This window comes from Pelophylax lessonae, assembly GCF_965119305.1.
Source record: "Pelophylax lessonae genome assembly, chromosome: 13".
Classification (NCBI taxonomy): Eukaryota; Metazoa; Chordata; class Amphibia; order Anura; family Ranidae; genus Pelophylax; species Pelophylax lessonae.
In genome coordinates this window covers 120,510,728-120,528,947 of record NC_138780.1, presented here as the reverse complement: position 1 = coordinate 120,528,947, position 18,220 = coordinate 120,510,728, and the positions used below count along the sequence as shown (strand labels likewise).

General features: G+C 44.1%; 1 protein-coding gene across 1 annotated transcript in view; it reads right to left on the bottom strand.

The window, feature by feature from the left end:
• LOC309569394 (uncharacterized protein) overlaps positions 1–16,341 on the bottom strand; it is a 326,566-nt gene extending 310,225 nt beyond the window's left edge. Inside the window, exons 1-3 of the mRNA XM_082275209.1 lie at positions 16,239–16,341; positions 1,435–2,529; positions 160–261 (exon numbers count right to left, since the gene is read on the bottom strand). Of these exons, the coding sequence (XP_082131335.1) occupies positions 160–261; positions 1,435–2,514 (1,182 nt within the window). The 5' untranslated portion in view covers positions 2,515–2,529; positions 16,239–16,341. The remainder of the gene's footprint in view (positions 1–159; positions 262–1,434; positions 2,530–16,238) is intronic.
• Positions 16,342–18,220: the final 1,879 nt, after the last annotated feature.

The following is an 18,220-nucleotide window of genomic DNA, read 5'->3' as shown; positions in this document are numbered from 1 at the left end:
ATATATATATATATATATATATATATATATATATATATAAATAATGATATATACTGTATGTAGCAAAGACAGAGTAGTTACATGTGTGAATCACACATTCACTTTTACTCCATCACATTGTGGTTTTATTTCTCCTTTCACAAAGCAAAGCATTGCTACCTGCTGTGAAGATGGACTTTCTGCAGATGACCGTTCCTGATCTTCCAGCATGGGTTGTGATATCTCTGGCTCATGTGTCACATTCCTTTCTTCTTCAGGTTTCTGGAAAAATACAACAGAATTTGGTTTGCTAAGTAACTTAGAAATTCCAGTTGTGGAGTGGAAGCCATGAGATCCAGCAGATAGAAATTCTGCTCCATCCTCTGCACATTACCATGACACTTGACTTCAACCTCAAAGGATTATAGTGATGTAGCACTCTCTGAAGTCTTCATTAGAATGAATTGCAGTTCAAGGCATAAGACTTGCTTACAGCTTTCAACTTGTGAATGATTATGAAAGCAAAAACAGATGTTCAATAATTCTCTCATTAGTATAATGTATAGAATTAAAACCCATATATTGACCCATAGAAGTCATCAATCAAGTATCAGATTTCAGCAGTGATAGGCAATCCGTGATAAGGGAACACAGAGGCTGTCACTGCTGATGTCTTCTGAAAATGCTAGTTTTCTGGTTGTCATGATGATTCTGTGCTATCAATACATCTCAAAGTTGTTCTAAAGACTCAAGTTTTTTTACCTTAATGCAATTAATGCATTAACATAAACAAAAACCTTCTGGGTGCAGCTCCCCCCCAATACTTACCTAGGTCCCATCTCGATCCAGCAATGTGCATGAGAGCAGCTGCTCTCCCAAAGCTCTCTCTCATCACTGGCTCACACTATCAATCACAGTCAGTGAGCCAATGAGGATAGAGCGGAGAAGGGGGGAGGCGGGGTGTGCTCTGTGTGTGATTACACAGCTCGAGTGCCCCCATAGCAAGAGGCTTGCTATTAGGGGAGGGGCCAGGACTGCCAGCAGGGGACTGACAAAGGGGATCAGGTCCACTCCAGAATGATAGGCTTGGAGGCTCCCAGGACACTCTGCAAGGTACTTCTGAGTGCTTTCTTTAATTTTATACTTCTGATTTACCATTTTTAGGGAGACCACATAACAGGGTTGATTTACTAAAACTGGAGAGTGCAAAATCTGGTGCAGCTTTGCACGGTAGCCAATCATCTTGTTCAAGTAAGCTTTAACATAAAAACCTGGAAGCTGATTGGTTTCTATGCACAGCTGCACCAGATTTTGCACTCTCCAGTTGTAGTAAATCAACCCCAATGACTAGGTCATTTAGGTAAAAAATGTTTTCCTGTTTGCTCTGATGGTCCATGACACATTGCACATTCTTACTAAATACAGTCCCAAGTTTTTGGATATTGGTGAACTTACCCCAAATGTGATGCCATAGTTAAGGCCCAAAACACTCTCCATCAACTGTTTAATCATCATATCTGATTCTGTATGTGTCTGTGGAGAATACAGTGATGCAATTATTTCATCCACCGACCTAGCCGTGGTCTTCACCGGTGGCATTAGGTATGAGGTATTTATGCCCTGAGTGGTTTCATCAAGTTCATGGTTTTCACATTCAGCCGATGCATAAGTTGATTCACAGAGTTGCTCTGGCAAGAGCACACTAGGAGTTAAATTGCCACCATCAATATTTTCCGGGTCTGGTGTAGCCATGGTTTTAATTTTCTTTGAAACTTTTTTCTTTTTCTTCTTTGTAGTTCTTGCTCTTTTCTCTGAGTCATCACTGTACATGGAGTCAGAGCTTGAAGAAGAATTGTTGTCATCACTGCCTTCGCTGGACCTCTCAGCAGCCTTCCTCATCTCACTGTAGGGAGCTTGTGTCACCTTCTGTTTTCGTGCCACCTTCTTCTGGACCGATGTGGGCTTTACAGTAGTGCGTGGCTTGGAGGAACTCTGAGGCATGGTAGACCTAAGCTTTGCAGGTGGCTTTGGCCGTTGGAAAATAGATATAGGCTTGGTTGTTCCAACCATTGATGCAATTGCAGGTCTCTGTACTCTATGGTTGGTCTTCTCATAATGTTCATGGATAATTGAGGACTGATCACTTTGCAGATATTTCTCTTCTTGTAACACTTGTGTGGCATCTCTTGAACAAGGCACTGGACTTTTTACTGATTCACCAACTTTCTGATCTTTTTTCTCAGTACTGTCAACCATAGAGTCTTGAGGCAGATCAGTGGCTGATGGAGATTGGCAAGTGGGTTGAGCCAGTCTGCCTGTGACCTTAGATCTTGGGCATGAGGTAGAATAAAGCTGTTTAAATTGGGATAAAGCAGGATCGGGCGTTAGAGACAGGGGCAAGCTACTCCTGAATTCCACCGTGTCCTGCTTGACAGTCCTCTGAGGAGGCTTAAGCAATCTTTCCAGCTCTTTCTTGATTCTCAACTCCTCTGCATAATTGAGTCTGAAATGCAAATGCCCTCTTCCGTCTGACATCTCTTCTATCTCTTCCTGTATAATAAATTAACAAAAGCATTAGCTTTCTTCTACCAGCCTTGCTTTTCATTTTCAGAAGCATGACTCGGTATTTGGAAATAATCTACTGGTAGATGCTTCCTAAATACGCAATTTAATGCACTGTTAAATCTAATTTTCCTCGCAGTTACTGCTGATCATCTCATAGAAACCTGCCCTGTTGGGATAATCCTATTCATTCTGCATTAATTCCAGTCACAGATTTCTCAATTTAGTAGGTCAATCTTATTTCACTATTTGTGAATAATTTTAACAGCCTTATTACTCACTTGGATGGGCGTTTGTAAAGACTGATTTACCAAAGAAGCACAGCATATCTGTAAATTCACACATATTTACTACAAAATATCTTAAAATGAACCTACAAGTACAGAGAAACTTGCTGTTGGCCTGTATGTTACCTATGTGGATGATCAGAAAATAGAATCATACATGCATATAGAAAGCCCGACCTGAAAATATCAAATATGGAGATTTTTTGGCATTGTCAGTATGTGATGTCACTTCAGATAACACTTTTAAATTTGTAACAAGCCAGACAAACCCCCAGAAGGGGCTGTACCGAGTATACTTGTGGCACTTTTCCACTGCATGGAACCGAACGGTTCGGCACGCTTTTGTGCTTTTCCACTGCTGGTACCGCATGGTACAGTGTAGGAACGGTTCGGTACGGTACGGCGGCGCTTTTCCACTGCATGGAACCCAACGGTACGGCTCTCAAATACCGTACCGTACCGAACCGTTCCAACACCGTACCATGCGGTACCAGCAGTGGAAAAGCAAACCGGGCCAAGCAGGGCCGAGTAGAGCCGAGCCGGTACTTGCAGTGGAAAAGTGCCAATGGACTGTCTGACTGTCATGCTTGCTTAAAGTAGAACTTTAGGCAAAACTTTTTTTTTTTCCTATTTTGGATAGAGTAGGAAGAGGTAATAACCCCCCGTACGTTTATTTTTATTTTTGCTATCTGTCCCCCATTGGGGAGATTTCCCTTAATTTCCTATCCCATAGCCAAAACAGGAATTGAGAGGAAATCCCTGCAATTTAAAGAAATTTCTTGGGGACCCCCAATTTACCAGAACTAGTGTCCCTATTGGAAGATTTCCCCTCTATTACTTTTCTGTGGACTACCCAAATATTGGGATTTTCTTTTACTTTCATTTTCAGTGATAATGGTAAACAGGACAGAGAGGGGAAATCCCTTAATGGGGACATAGACAGCAATAAAACCTGACAAAGGTTCTAATCCCTCTCCACTCTATCCAAAACCTAAAACAAAAAAAAATTGCCTTCAGTTGTACTTTAAATACTTCTTAAAGATAAACTCTAGCCTTACCTTGTGCAGTTGTATAGACTCCTCTTCTGTAATTAAATTGTTTACTCATATTTCACTGTACATTATGAGCTTCTAACAGTGTGCATTATAAGCTGAAGCCGGTCAGATAAAGCCCACCTCATTCCCTGGCGGGAGGACCTCCAGCATCATCTAGACCAGGGGTCTCCAAACTTTGTGTCAGTGGGAATATAATGGATGTCTGTACATATACTTTACATTGGTGTCAGTGGGAATATAATGGATGTCTGTACATGTACTTTACATTGGTGTCAGTGGGAATATAATGGATGTCTGTACATGTACTTTACATTGGTGTTAGTGGGAATATAATGGATGTCTGTACATGTACTTTACATTGGTGTCAGTGGGAATATAATGGATGTCTGTACATATACTTTACATTGGTGTCAGTGGGAATATAATGGATGTCTGTACATATACTTTACATTGGTGTCAGTGGGAATATAATGGATGTCTGTACATATACTTTACATTGGAGTCAGTGGGAATATAATGATGCATGCCTGTACATATACTTTACATTGGTGTCAGCAGGAATATCATGGATGTCTGTACATATACTTTACATTGATGTCAGCGGGAATATAATGTACATGCCTGTACATGTAATTTACATTGGTGTCAGTGGGAATATAATGATGCATGTACATATACTTTACATTGGTGTCAGTGGGAATATAATTTATGCCTGTACATATACTTTATCATGTAAAAAGAAATGCCACGCTAACAATAAAAAGTAATGACCAGCGGCCAGAAAAAAAAAGACAATTCGTAATATATGAAGATAAACAAATAATGCAGCACTGGTATAGTATAGTGAAAATAAATAACAATGAAGAAACATGAAATTTCATATCAATGAAATAAAAACAGCATCTTCAATATGTACAAAAACAATTAAAACCATAAAGTGCATTTATGTGTATAATACATGCCAACCAATTGATATAATTTTACACAAATTAGAAAGTGCATATAGTGAATATAAAGTGCATCAAGTTCAAGGAAGCTGGATCTGGGTCAGAAGGTGATAGCTGAGCACTTTCCTTTTAGAAGCCAGAAAGTTCTTCTCCTATAACACTATCTGTGGTCTAATAGTTTTTATGTTACCGTTTAAGAAGTTTTTTGCACTTTGGTGGTATCACCTCATTGTTGCAGAGACTGCCTTACCAGCTTCCTTGAACTTGATGCACTTTATATTCACTATATGCACTTTCTAATTTGTGTACAATTAAATCAGTTGTTTTTACTAGCCCACCCTTGGCTGGCATGTGTTATATTCACATATATGCACTTTATGGTTTTAATTATTTATGCACATATTGATGATGCTATACATTGGTATACTTTACATTGGTGTCAGTGGAAATATAATGTATGTCTGTACATATACTTTACATTGGTGTCAGTGGAAATATAATGTATGCCTGTACATATACTTTACATTGGTGTCAGTGGAAATATAATGTATGCCTGTACATATACTTTACATTGGTGTCAGTGGAAATATAATGATGCATGTACATATACTTTACATTGGTGTCAGTGGGAATATAATGTATGTCTGTACATATACTTTACATTGGTGTCAGTGGGAATATAATGGATGTCTGTACATATACTTTACATTGGTGTCAGTGGAAATATAATGGATGTCTGTACATATACTTTACATTGGTGTCAGTGGAAATATAATGTATGCCTGTACATATACTTTACATTGGTGTCAGTGGGAATATAATGTATGGCTGTACATATACTTTACATTGGTGTCAGCAGGAATATGATGGATGTCTGTACATATACTTTACATTGGTGTCAGTGGGAATATAATGGATGGCTGTACATATACTTTACATTGGTGTCAGCAGGAATATGATGGATGTCTGTACATATACTTTACATTGGTGTCAGTGGGAATATAATGGATGGCTGTACATATACTTTACATTGGTGTCAGCGGTAATATATTGGACATCTGTACATACAGTATACATTACATTGGTGTCTGTAGAACAATAATGTACCTCACATTGGTGTAGAAGGGAAATAATTAACAATGAAGGTCAGACATTAAATTACATTGGTATCAGTAGACATTTGCAAGTAATGTCCTTTAAAGTGTTGAGGGGGAAGTACAGAACAAGGATACCTGATATGCAGATACCCTTTATTCCATGCACCACACCTCCATAATCAGACACTGCAGACAATAGATAAATTCATCTGACAGCATCCCCTGAAATGCATCATGCAATACAGGTATCAAGTATTTTATTTTATTTTATTACTGTCTAGTTTTGTTCTATTTTGTTTGATTGTATACATTATAACTTAGCAGAAAATTGATAATTTATGCTTGTATCTCCATTACTGGTCTTTTCAAGTCTGCATGTGGGTGCTGATTGAATTATTCTGCACCCGGTATGGTAGAAGTGGATAGGTGGGAGTCTTTTTAAATTGAATGTTATTATCCCCTCTATGATTAAGGCCTGCAGGAGCAACATCACATCCATACCTTTATAGATAGATTGTGTGATCCTGGTGTTCTGACTCATAATTGTGTTACCTTGTACTCTCAGAAACCGTTATTTTTAGTGTTTACATGACTGTATATCGTTGTAATACAATGTTCTTTTTTCTGAATTAAAAGATATTAAACAAAAAAAAAAAAAAGAAGGCCAGCAGGGGGCAAAAATGCATAAACTTTGGGAGAATATGTTGTATTTTATCCTGGATTAAAATTTACAGTGCCTTGCGAAAGTATTCGGCCCCCTTGAACTTTGCCACCTTTTGCCACATTTCAGGCTTCAAACATAAAGATATAAAACTGTAATTTTTTGTGAAGAATCAACAACAAGTGGGACACAATCATGAAGTGGAATGAAATTTATTGGATATTTCAAACTTTGTTAACAAATAAAAAAAAGAAAAATTGGGCGTGAAAAATTATTCAGCCCCTTTACTTTCAGTGCAGCAAACTCTCTCCAGAAGTTCAGTGAGGATCTCTGAATGATCCAATGTTGACCTAAATGACTAATGATGATAAATAGAATCCACCTGTGTGTATGTAATCAAGTCTCCGTATAAATGCACCTGCACTGTGATAGTCTCAGAGGTCCGCTTAAAGCACAGAGAGCATCATGAAGAACAAGGAACACACCAGGCAGGTCCGAAATACTGTTGTGGAGAAGTTTAAAGCCGGATTTGGATACAAAAAGATTTTCCAAGCTTTAAACATCCCAAGGAGCACTGTGCAAGCGATAATATTGAAATGGAAGGAGTATCAGACCACTGCAAATCTACGAAGACCTGGCCGTCCCTCTAAAATTTCAGCTCATACAAGGAGAAGACTGATCAGAGATGCAACCAAGAGGCCCATGATCACTCTGGATGAACTGCAGAGATCTACAGCTGAGGTGGGAGACTCTGTCCATAGGACAACAATCAGTCGTATACTGCACAAATCTGGCCTTTATGGAAGAGTGGCAAGAAGAAAGCCATTTCTTAAAGATATCCATAAAAAGTGTCGTTTAAAGTTTGCCACAAGATACCTGGGAGACACACAAAACATGTGGAAGAAGGTGCTCTGGTCAGATGAAACCAAAATCGAACTTTTTGGCAACAATGCAAAATGTTATGTTTGGCATAAAAGCAACACAGCTCATCACCCTGAACACACCATCCCCACTGTCAAACATGGTGGTGGCAGCATCATGGTTTGGGCCTGCTTTTCTTCAGCAGGGAAAGGGGAGGATGGTTAAAATTGAAGATGGATGGAGCCAAATACAGGACCATTCTGGAAGCAAACCTGATGGAGTCTGCAAAATACCTGAGACTGGGACGGAGATTTGTCTTCCAATAAGACAATGATCCAAAACATAAAGCAAAATCTACAATGGAATGGTTCACAAATATATCCAGGTGTTAGAATGGCCAAGTCAAAGTCCAGACCTGAATCCAATCGAGAATCTGTGGAAAGAACTGAAAACTGCTGCTCACAAACGCTCTCCATCCAACCTCACTGAGCTCGAGCTGTTTTGCATGGAGGAATGGGCAAAAATTTCAGTCTCTCGATGTGCAAAACTGATAGAGACATACCCCAAGCGACTTACAGCTGTAATCGCAGCAAGAGGTGGCTCTACAAAGTATTAACTTAAGGGGGCTGAATAATTTTGCACGCCCAATTTTTCAGTTTTTATAAGTTAAAAAAGTTTGAAATATCCAATAAATTTTGTTCCACTTAATGATTGTGTCCCACTTGTTGTTGATTCTTCACAAAAAATTACAGTTTTATATCTTTATGTTTGAAGCCTGAAATGTGGCAAAAGGTCGAAAAGTTCAAGGAGGCCGAATACTTTCGCAAGGCACTGTAGCATTTGCGATTCAGGACTGGGTGCTGACTATTCATTCTGGTGAAAGATGGACTGACAGGAGCCCTGCTGTGCACCCCATCTCACACAGGCTGGAGTAATACCTCATACACACGATGAGAAAATTGGGCGAACGATCGGCTGGTTTTCCTCGATTTTTCAAAGCAAGTCCGAACCGAGGACAGAAATAATGTACAAAAATTCCTCATAAGACAAAGGCTATTTTTTTTTGTTTCTGATCACGCGCAGTCTTTTGTATCTGACATTTCGCGTATAAAAAGTGTACAAAAATGGTGCACATTAGGCCCCTTTCACACCTGTGTGACTTGTCCTGAGATTTGGGACAGCAAAGTCGCATGACAAGTCGTACTCCATGATTTCCAATGAGTACCGTCCATATCTGCATGACTTCAAGTTGCAACAACTTCAAAGTAGTCCCTGCATTACTTTGGGCGGATTTTAATGAGTTTTGGAGGTCCATAGACATAGGCATTGCTTCAAGTTCCAAATCGCGGCAAAAATTTTGGAGTTTGTTCCTTCGGAAATTTTTGTTTGGAAGGTCGGAATCGGTTGTTGAAAGTTGTGTATGGCAGCTTGCTATTATCTGATCTCCTGGAATCATACAGGCCCTGGTGTGCGAAATATTTTTTGCAGCACCCTTGCGATTGAGCCTTGAAACAAGCCGCCTTTCCCTGAGTATAGAAGCTGGTGATAGTGCCATAAGGGTGCTGGGAGAATTTTTTCTGGTGCCCAAATACAAAATAAAAATATTCACAATACTAAAAGCTCTTGAGGAAGCAGCAGACTTCTATAAATTGGGCTTTACACAGGGCTATACATTAGAGGCCCCTCTCTGTGCATTTGTTTGGGCATCTGATTGCACACAGTGGATCATCAGGGGTCCCGGTCATGAATCATTGGCCAAGGCCTGCTGACAAACTCCCATTGTGTACAGTCACAGCGGGTGTTGGCGGGGGGGGGGGGGGGGGCGACGTATGCGGGTGTTGGTGGGGGGGGGGGGACGTATGCGCGTACCCTAAATCTAAAACGTCACTGTGCCTGTATGGGCCGCCCATCCACATTTCATTGTGGATGGTCAGCAAGTGCTAACACAGACTTATGCGTTTTTTAGTGCGCTTTGCAGTTTGCAGTAATGCACTACAGTCCATTTAACATGGTTTCCTATGGTACATGTTCACATCTATGCACTTTTCAGCCAGTGCATTTTGCGTGTAATAGGCTTGAAAAGGACCTGCGTTTTGCATGTTACATTGTTTTTTCTCTCTCCACACTGTGTATAGCTGGTAGCTGGTTGCTAAGGAGCAGGCCAGGAAGCCGGCCTCCGTGTCATTACCAACCAATGAGTCATCAGCAGTAAGTGGGGTTTCCCGCTGACAGCTGAATTTAAAAAAAAAAATTGCCTGCAAAAAATAAATAAATATTGGGTAAAAAAAATCCATACCAGGCCCTTATACAAGCATTAAGCCGGCAGGTCAGGAAAGGGAGGGGACGAGCGAGCGGACCCCTCTTCTGAACCATACCAGGCCACATGCCCTCAACATGGGGAAGGTGCTATGTTGATGGGGACAAGGGCATCTTCCCCACAACCCTGGGCTGTGGTTGTGAGTGTCTGCGGGCGGAGGGCTTATCAGAATCTGGAAGCCCCCTTTAACAAGGTTGCTCTCAGGTCCCAGCCCCCCCTTATGTGAATGAGTATGGGGTACATCATACCCATTCACCAAGAAAGTGTAAAAGTAAATAAAGACAGTACAATAGTTTTTGACAATTCCTTTATTTAAAAAAAAAAAAAAAAACAATGTCTTCCAGTGTGAATCCATCGTCAATCACAACTCCTCCACCACCAGACCTGCAAAAAGTAAAAAAAGAAAAAGCTGCGCTCACGGCGAATGCTCCCGTGGTCTGTCTGTCCTGCGTGTGACATTTCTTAAATAGCTAAGGGGCGGGGCCATCCAGCGACGTCACCTAGGGGCACCGCCCCCGTGAAATTGGCAGCCCAGTATGCACCAGGCGATTACGTCACAGGGGAGGGGGGGGCGTTGTCACCAGGTGACATTGCCAGTGGCCCCGCCCCTTAGCCATTTCAGAAATGTCTCACGGTGGGGCAGGCAGACCATTGGAGCATTCATCATGAGCAGAGCTTTTTTTTTTTTCCTTTTTCGGGTCGGGCATTGTGAATGACGATTGGTCTACATCGGGGGAACATTGGATTTTTTTTTTAACCACTTACCGCCCGCCCGCCGTCATATGAAGGCGTGACGGTGCGGCTATTATCCTGGGCGGACGTCATATGACGTGACCCAGGAAATGCACGGCAGGCGCGCAATCGCGGGCGCGCCGCCGTGCACTGCCGGTGTCGGGGTGTCCCCGGGACACCCCCCGTCACCGGCAGGGGGGAAACAGCCACTGGGCGTGGCTGTTTCCCACGTGATCGGCTGTGTTCCAATGACACAGCCGATCACAATGGAGGCGGCCGGGAGATGACCGCGCATGCGCGATCGGGAGCGCGCAGCGCGGTCATGTCGGTGGCACTGTGTTCCGTAGGAACACAGCTGTCACCGGCAGTAGTAAACAGTCACTGACAGTGACTGTTTACTATGTGATCGGCTGTGAATCCATTCACAGCCGATCATAAAATGTAAACAAAGAGCAGTAACTCAGTGTTACTAGCTCTTCTCTCCTCATACAGTTTCCAGTGTGAGGGGAGAAGAGCTAGAAATAGTGAGTTACTGCTCTGTACCCCTGTAAAAAGTAAAATCACACAAATAAAGGTCCCCCCACACAGTCCTCACCCCCCCCCAATGTCACCTGTCACCCAACAGTCACCTCATCAGTGCCCAGAAATTGACACCCATAACGTTCACATGTGAGCGCAGCGATCGCGGGCAGAATCACCGCGATTCTGCCCGCAATCCAGAAATCACTGCAAATTGCGGGACGCCTGTGCGTTGCCCGTGATTTGCAATAGCACCCCAAACGCTGTGCAATGTTGCCGCCATTTCCGCCTGCCGAATCGCGGTAACATCGCGCAAACATCGCATGACGCCCAAAAAAGGTACAAGAGCTTCTTTGGGGCGTCATGCGTTGTTTGCGTGATGTTACCGCGATTCGGCAGGCGGAAATCGCAGCAACATCGCACAGCGTTTGGGGTGCTATTGCAAATCACGGGCAACACACAGGCGCCCCGCAATTTGCAATGATTTCTGGATCACGGGCGGAATCGCAGTGATTCTGCCCGCGATCGCTACGCTCACATGTGAACATAGCCTAAAGTTCACCGGTCACCAGAGACTGCCATCAGTACCGCCGTGCACCATTGCCCGTCACCTGTCACCCATCAGTGACCATCGCCTGTCACCTGTCACCCCATCAATCACCGTCACCTGTCACCCTCATCAGTCATTGTCACCTGTCACCCCATCAGTCATCGTCATCTGTCACCCTATCAATCATCGTCACTTGACACCCCATCAGTGATCGTCACTTGTCACCCCATCAATCATCGTCACCTGTCACCCCGTCAGTGATTGTCATCTGTCACCCCATCAATCATCGTCACTTGTCACCTCATCAATCATCGTCACCTGTCACCTCATCAGTCATCATCACCTGTCACCCCATCAGTCATCGTCACCTGTCACCCCATCAGTCATCGTCACCTGTCACCCCATAAGTCATTGTCACCTGTCACCCCATCAGTCATTGTCACCTGTCACCCCATCAGTCATCGTCACCTGTCACCCCATCAGTCATCGTCACCTGTTTGCCATATGCATGCAATCACTTACTGACCGCCTAACGACTATATGCGTCGGCCATTAAAAGCTAAATACTGGGGTTATGGCAGCAGATAGCCCCCATAACCCCAGTATTTTTTGAAACGGCGGGCGGTCGGCTTTCAGATAAGGGTGGTCCCAGTGGCGGATTCGCCGCGGAATTACCCTTACGGTGCAGGGGAATAGGTGCCCCCCCCCCCTCCTGCCGCGTCCCAGACGTTTTCCCAGCTTACCGGACCCGCCGGCAGCGGGGAAAACTATCCGGTCCCGGATCCTCAGAGACAGGAAGTCGAGTGAGGGCAAGATGGCCCTCACTCAACTCTATGGTCTTGGAGGACCGGAGCTACGTCAAAAGACGTTGCCTAGCAACCGGTTTAAAGGGCCGCTTTTTTTTTTGCTTTTTTTTTTTTCCTCTTTCAACAATTTTTTTTTTTCTTTTCTTTTTTAGTGTAGTTGTGAGGTGTGAGGTCTTTTTGACCCCAGATCTCACAATAAAGAGGACCTGTCATGCCTATTTCTATTACAAGGGATGTTTACATTCCTTGTAATAGGAATAAAAATGATCAAAACATTTTTTTTTTTTAAACTGTGTAAAAATAAAAAAATAATAAATAAAATAAATAGGAAAAAAAAAAAAAAAAAATTTAAAGTGCCCTGTCCCCGTTAGCTCGCGCGCAGAAGCAAACGCATACGCAAGTCCCGCCCACATATGTAAACGGTGTTCAAACCATACATGTGAGGTATCGCCGCGATTGTTAGAGCGAGAGCAATAATTTGAGCCCTAGACCTCCTCTGTAACTCTAAGCTAGTAACCTGCAGAAATTTTTAAAATGTTGCCTATGGGGATTTTTAAGTACCAATGTTTGGCGCCATTCTGTGAGCATGCGCAATTTTGAAGCATGACATGTTGGGTATCTAATTACTCGGCGTAACATTATCTTTCACATTATGGAAAAAAATTGTGCTAAATTTACTGTTTTCTTATTTTTTAATTCAAAAAAGTGAATTTTTTTCAAAAAAATCGCATCTGGAAGACTGCTGCGCAAATATGGTGTGATAAAAAATATTGCAACGATCTCCATTTTATTCTCTAGGGTCTCTGCTAAAAAAAAATATATAATGTTTGGGGGTTCCAAGTAATTTTCTAGCAAAAAAAATGATTTTAGCTTGTAAACACCAAGTGTCAAAAATAGGCCCAGTCTTAAAGTGGATAAATGGACAACTTTGTGTAAAGCGCTACTTGGATGTTAGGCCTATGTGTGTGGCCAGGCTGTCAAAAAGTGTTACACATGTGGTATCGCCATACTCAGGAGGAATAGCAGAATGTATTTTGGGGTGCAATTTTTGCTATGTACATGCTATGTGTTAGAAATATTGCATAAATGGACAGCTTTGTGTAAAAAAAATGTGTTTTCATTTTCTTTCCACATTTTCCAAAAACTTGTGGAAAAAAATGACATATTCAAAAGACTCATTATGCCTCAAAAATTATACGTTGGGCTGTTTGCTTTCCAAAATGGGGTCATTTTATGGGGGTTTCCATTGTCCTGGTGCTCCAGGGCCTTCAAAAGTGCGATAGGTTGTCAGGAAATTATATGTGTAATTTGTGCTCCTAGAATGCCGGACGGGGCTACTTGAATGTTAGGCCTCTGTATGTGGCCAGGCTGTGAAAAAGTCTCACACATGTGGTATCGCCATACTCAGGAGGAGTAGTAGAATGTGTTTTGGGGTGTAGTTGCAAGTATACATGTGCTGTGTGAGAGAAATAACCTGTTAATATGGCAATTTGTAAAAAAAAAAAAAAAAAAAAATCTTCATTTTGCAAAGAGTTGTGGGAAAAAATGACAACTTCAAAAAACTCACCATGCCCCTTATTAAATACCTTGGAATGTCTACTTTCCAAAAAGGGGTCATTTGGGGGGTATTTGTACTTTCCTGACTTTTTAGTGTCTCAAGAAATGAGATAGGCCTTCAGTACATCAGGTGTGATCAAGTGTGATCAATTTTCAATGATTCGCACCATAGCTTGTGGACTCTATAACTTTCACAAAGACCAAATAATATACACTTATTTGGGTTATTTTTACCAAAGATAAGTAGCAGTATAAATTTTGGCCAAAATTTGTGAAGAAAAATGACTAATTTGCAAAATTTTATGACAGAAAAAAAGAAAAATGCGTTTTTTCACGATATTTTCAGTCTTTTTTTATTTATAGCACAAAAAATAAAAAACCCAGTATTGATCAAATACCATCAAAAGAAAGCTCTATTTGTGTGAAAAAAAGGACACAATTTTTGTATGGGTACAGTGTTGCATGACTGAGTAATTCTCAGTCAAAGTGTGAGAGCGCTGAAAGCTGAAAATCGGTCTGGGCAGGAAGGGGGTGAAAGTGCACTGTAGGCAAGTGGTTAATAAAAAGACTTGTCAGAAACTCTTGTACTGTCTTTATTCACTTTTACACTTTGTTGGTGAATTGGTAGGGGTTCTATGTACCCATTACTCATTCACATGGGGGGGGGGGCTGGGATCTGGGGGTCCCCTTGTTAAAGGTGGCTTCCAGATTGTGATAAGCCCCCACTCCCAGACCCCGACAACCGCAGCCCAGGGTTGTGGGGAAGAGGCCACATGCTTGGACAATGACCTGCTTGTTTGGATTGGGGGGACCCCATGGCGGTTTTTTCCCCGATTTTTTTTTTTACCAGCAATTATTTTTTTTACATTCAGCTATCAGCGGGGAATCCCGCTGACAGCTGATGACTCATCAGATGTTAAGGACACGGTGACTGGCTTCCCAGCCAGCTCCTTAGTAACCAGCAATACACAATGTATAAGAGAAAAAAAAAAACAACGCATGAAAACTGCATGAAAATATGCATCAAAAACATGGGTTTAAAAACACAAAACGCACCGGAAAAACGCATCAAGTGCAGCCACATAGATGTGAACCTAGACTTAAGGGTCGGTTCACACCTGAATGCTGTGTGGTAAAGACACAGTCCATTTGCATGCACATGTCAATATTGATAATGGCACCCCCAATGCAGATTGCCAGTACAGTGTATTTGCAGGCACCAAGTGCCATGATACCGCAGTGCCATGTGGTTCGGTGTGTTTTAGCACTACTTTTTCTGTGGTCAAGCCTATTCAAATAAACGGGCTGTCAAAATGCATTGCATGGGAATATGTGCGCTCCAACCGGTGTGATCCCGGGGTGAAGCCGTCCTTGCAGGCAGTGAGCTGAAAGTTTGATTTTTGTACCCGGGTAAGGACTCTTTCCTTTCCTGTATATAATAATATTGAGCAGATCTAATGGCAGTTCCTAACTTTTTAAGGCCCTATTTACACCTTGCATAGCAGCAATGTGTGTTCTATTTCTGTGTGCCAGCCAATTCCCAGCCCTAAGTGCAACCTGCACCTGTATGAGTGTGGTGCGTCATGCATTCTTTTCAAGGTGCGTTCGCTGTGCTGCAAAATGTGTGTCTGCTTTCTGCATTTGGAACACTGAAAACGCAACATGCATTAGCAGCACGTTTTTCGTACAGAAGAAATGGATTTCCTGTGCATTTTGTCATGTGTTTACCAAATACTGCACCTTCACTACTTCCACCTAACCTCCTAAGCCTTCTCTTACCTCATTCCTGCACCATGCATGCCCCCAATACCAAACCTTCACTACCTCCACCTAACCTCCTAACCCTTCTTTTACCTCATCCCTGCACCATGCATGCCCCCAATACTGCACCTTCACTACCTCCACCTAACCTCCTAACCCCTCTTTTATCTCATCCCTGCACCATACATGCCCCCCCTCCCATACTGAACCTTCACTACCTCCACCTAACCCCTCACCTACCTCATCCCTGCACCATGCATGCCCCCCCCCCCCCTCCCCAATACTGCAGCTTCACTACCTCCACCTAACCTCCTAACCCCTCTCTTACCTAATTACTGCACCATGCCCCCCCCCCCCCATACTGCTCCTCTACTGTCCCCTGAACCTCACCACCCCCGCACCTGTAGCACTCTGGTGGGTAGGTAATAGGTGTAGGTGGGTAGTGATAGGAAAGGGATTGTAGCTGGTGAAACTGTATATGAGATGGATTCCCTCACTGACTAGCAGTGTGTGTTCTGTTCTATGTAGGCGGTGTGCCGCCGGTCACCTGAGAGGACGGACTGTCTGCTCTGCCGTTCCGGAGTCCCTCGCCTTCCCGGGGAGAGTTTGCGGTCTCCTAGCAACAACCCCGACCCTTTCCAGTCCCAAACTTTATCTCCTGGCAACCAACTTTGTCCCGCTCCGCCCACAGCTGTCACCCCGCCCCTTCTCAACTAATCCGCCCCCCGACCGTCCGTGTACAGAGGAGGTAACGTGGGGTGGGCGGGGCGGATGGGAGGTCACTGGCTGCGATCCTCATCAATGTTTAACTTCAAATCATCTACACTACAGTAGAAATGTGATCTATACAGAGGGGAGATCTGCCTATAACCGCTTGTATTGTATTGCTTGCCAAGTATAGAGCTGGGTGAATGTGTACACGGCTGTCACCGATCTATGGTGATAATCAAACTGATCAATGGATTCCATCACCAAACTGAACTACAGGAATCGTGTATATCCGCATTTACCACCAGGAGCCCAGGAAATAATCCAATATCTGCTCTCAGTGAACCCCCTAAAATAAATCGTATCAGCAGCTCATAGTATATTAGTATAATCATATATTAGTATCATAGGCAGTGCCATCTTAAGAGCATTAAAGGGCCCCAAGCAATGCAGTGCACTGGGGCCCTGCCTACACAATCACCAACGAGAATAAAAATGCAAATTAAGGATAAGGCAATATTTATTGGTACAGCAGTGCCAGGCTAATGACAGCTTCCAAGTTCGGCGGCTGCGTCCAGTCAGTGAACACACACACGGATGGGAGACATACTTGACTGTCCTGCATTCTCCTGTACAATGCCCGCAGCCCTGCATTCTCCTGTACAATGCCCGCAGCCCTGCATTCTCCTGTACAATGCCCGCAGCCCTGCATTCTCCTGTACAATGCCCGCAGCCCTGCATTCAGGGCCGGCCTTTTCGGTGTGCGAGCTGTGCGGCCGCACAGGGCGCCATGGGCAACAAGGGTGCCGTGCGGCCATCACAGCTCGCAGAGGATCAGGCTGAGCTGTGTGAGAGATACACAGCTCGCCTCACTGCAGCAATAGGTGATCGAGGCACGGCTGCACAGCGGGAGGTGAGCTGCGACTGCGGCCTGGACAGGGTTAACACAGGCCGTGGCCGCCGCTTACCTCCCGCTGTGCAGCCGTGCCTCGATCACCTATTGCTGCAGTGAGGCGAGCTGTGTATCTCTCACACAGCTCAGCCTCCGATCCTTCCACGGAATCCACGCTGACTTCCTGCCCAGTGCCCACACATCCCCGGGAGTGTGGGCGGGCGGGAGGAGGAGAAGGGGCGGGGCGAGGAGGAGCTGACGATCTCTCCTCTGGCGTCAGTGCAGGGAGGGAGGAGAGATCGTCAGCTCCTCCTCGCCCCGCCCCTTCTCCTCCTCCCGCCCGCCCACACTCCCGGGGATGTGTAGGCGGGAAGTTTAAAGAAAAAAAAAAGCTGCAGACAACGTAAAGTAAGTGACATCTCTCTCCTTCAAAAAATGTAAGGGGGGGTCTGTGATGTAAGGGGGGGCTCTATGTGGGGGGGGGCTCTGTGATGAAAGGGGGGGCTCTCTGATGTGGGGGGCTATGTGTGGGGGGGGGCTCTGTGTGGGGGGGCTTTTTGTGGGGGGTCTGTGATGTAAGGGGGGCTCTCTGATGTGGGGGGCTCCGTGGGGAGGGGGGGTCTGATGTAAGGGGGGCTTTTTGTGGGGGGGTCTCTGATGTGAGGGGGGCTCTGTGTGGGGGGGTCTCTGATGTAAAGGGGGCTTTGTGTAAGGGGGTCTCTGATGTTAGGGGGGCTTTGTGTAAGGGGGTCTCTGATGTGCGGGGCTCCGTGGGGAGGGGGGGGTCTGATGTAAGGGGGGCTTTGTGTGGGGGATCTCTGATGTGAGGGGGGCTCTGTGTGGGGGGGTCTCTGATGTAAAGGATGTAAAGGGGGCTTTGGGTCGGGGGTCTCTGATGTAAGGGGGGCTCTGTGTGGGGGGTCTCTGAT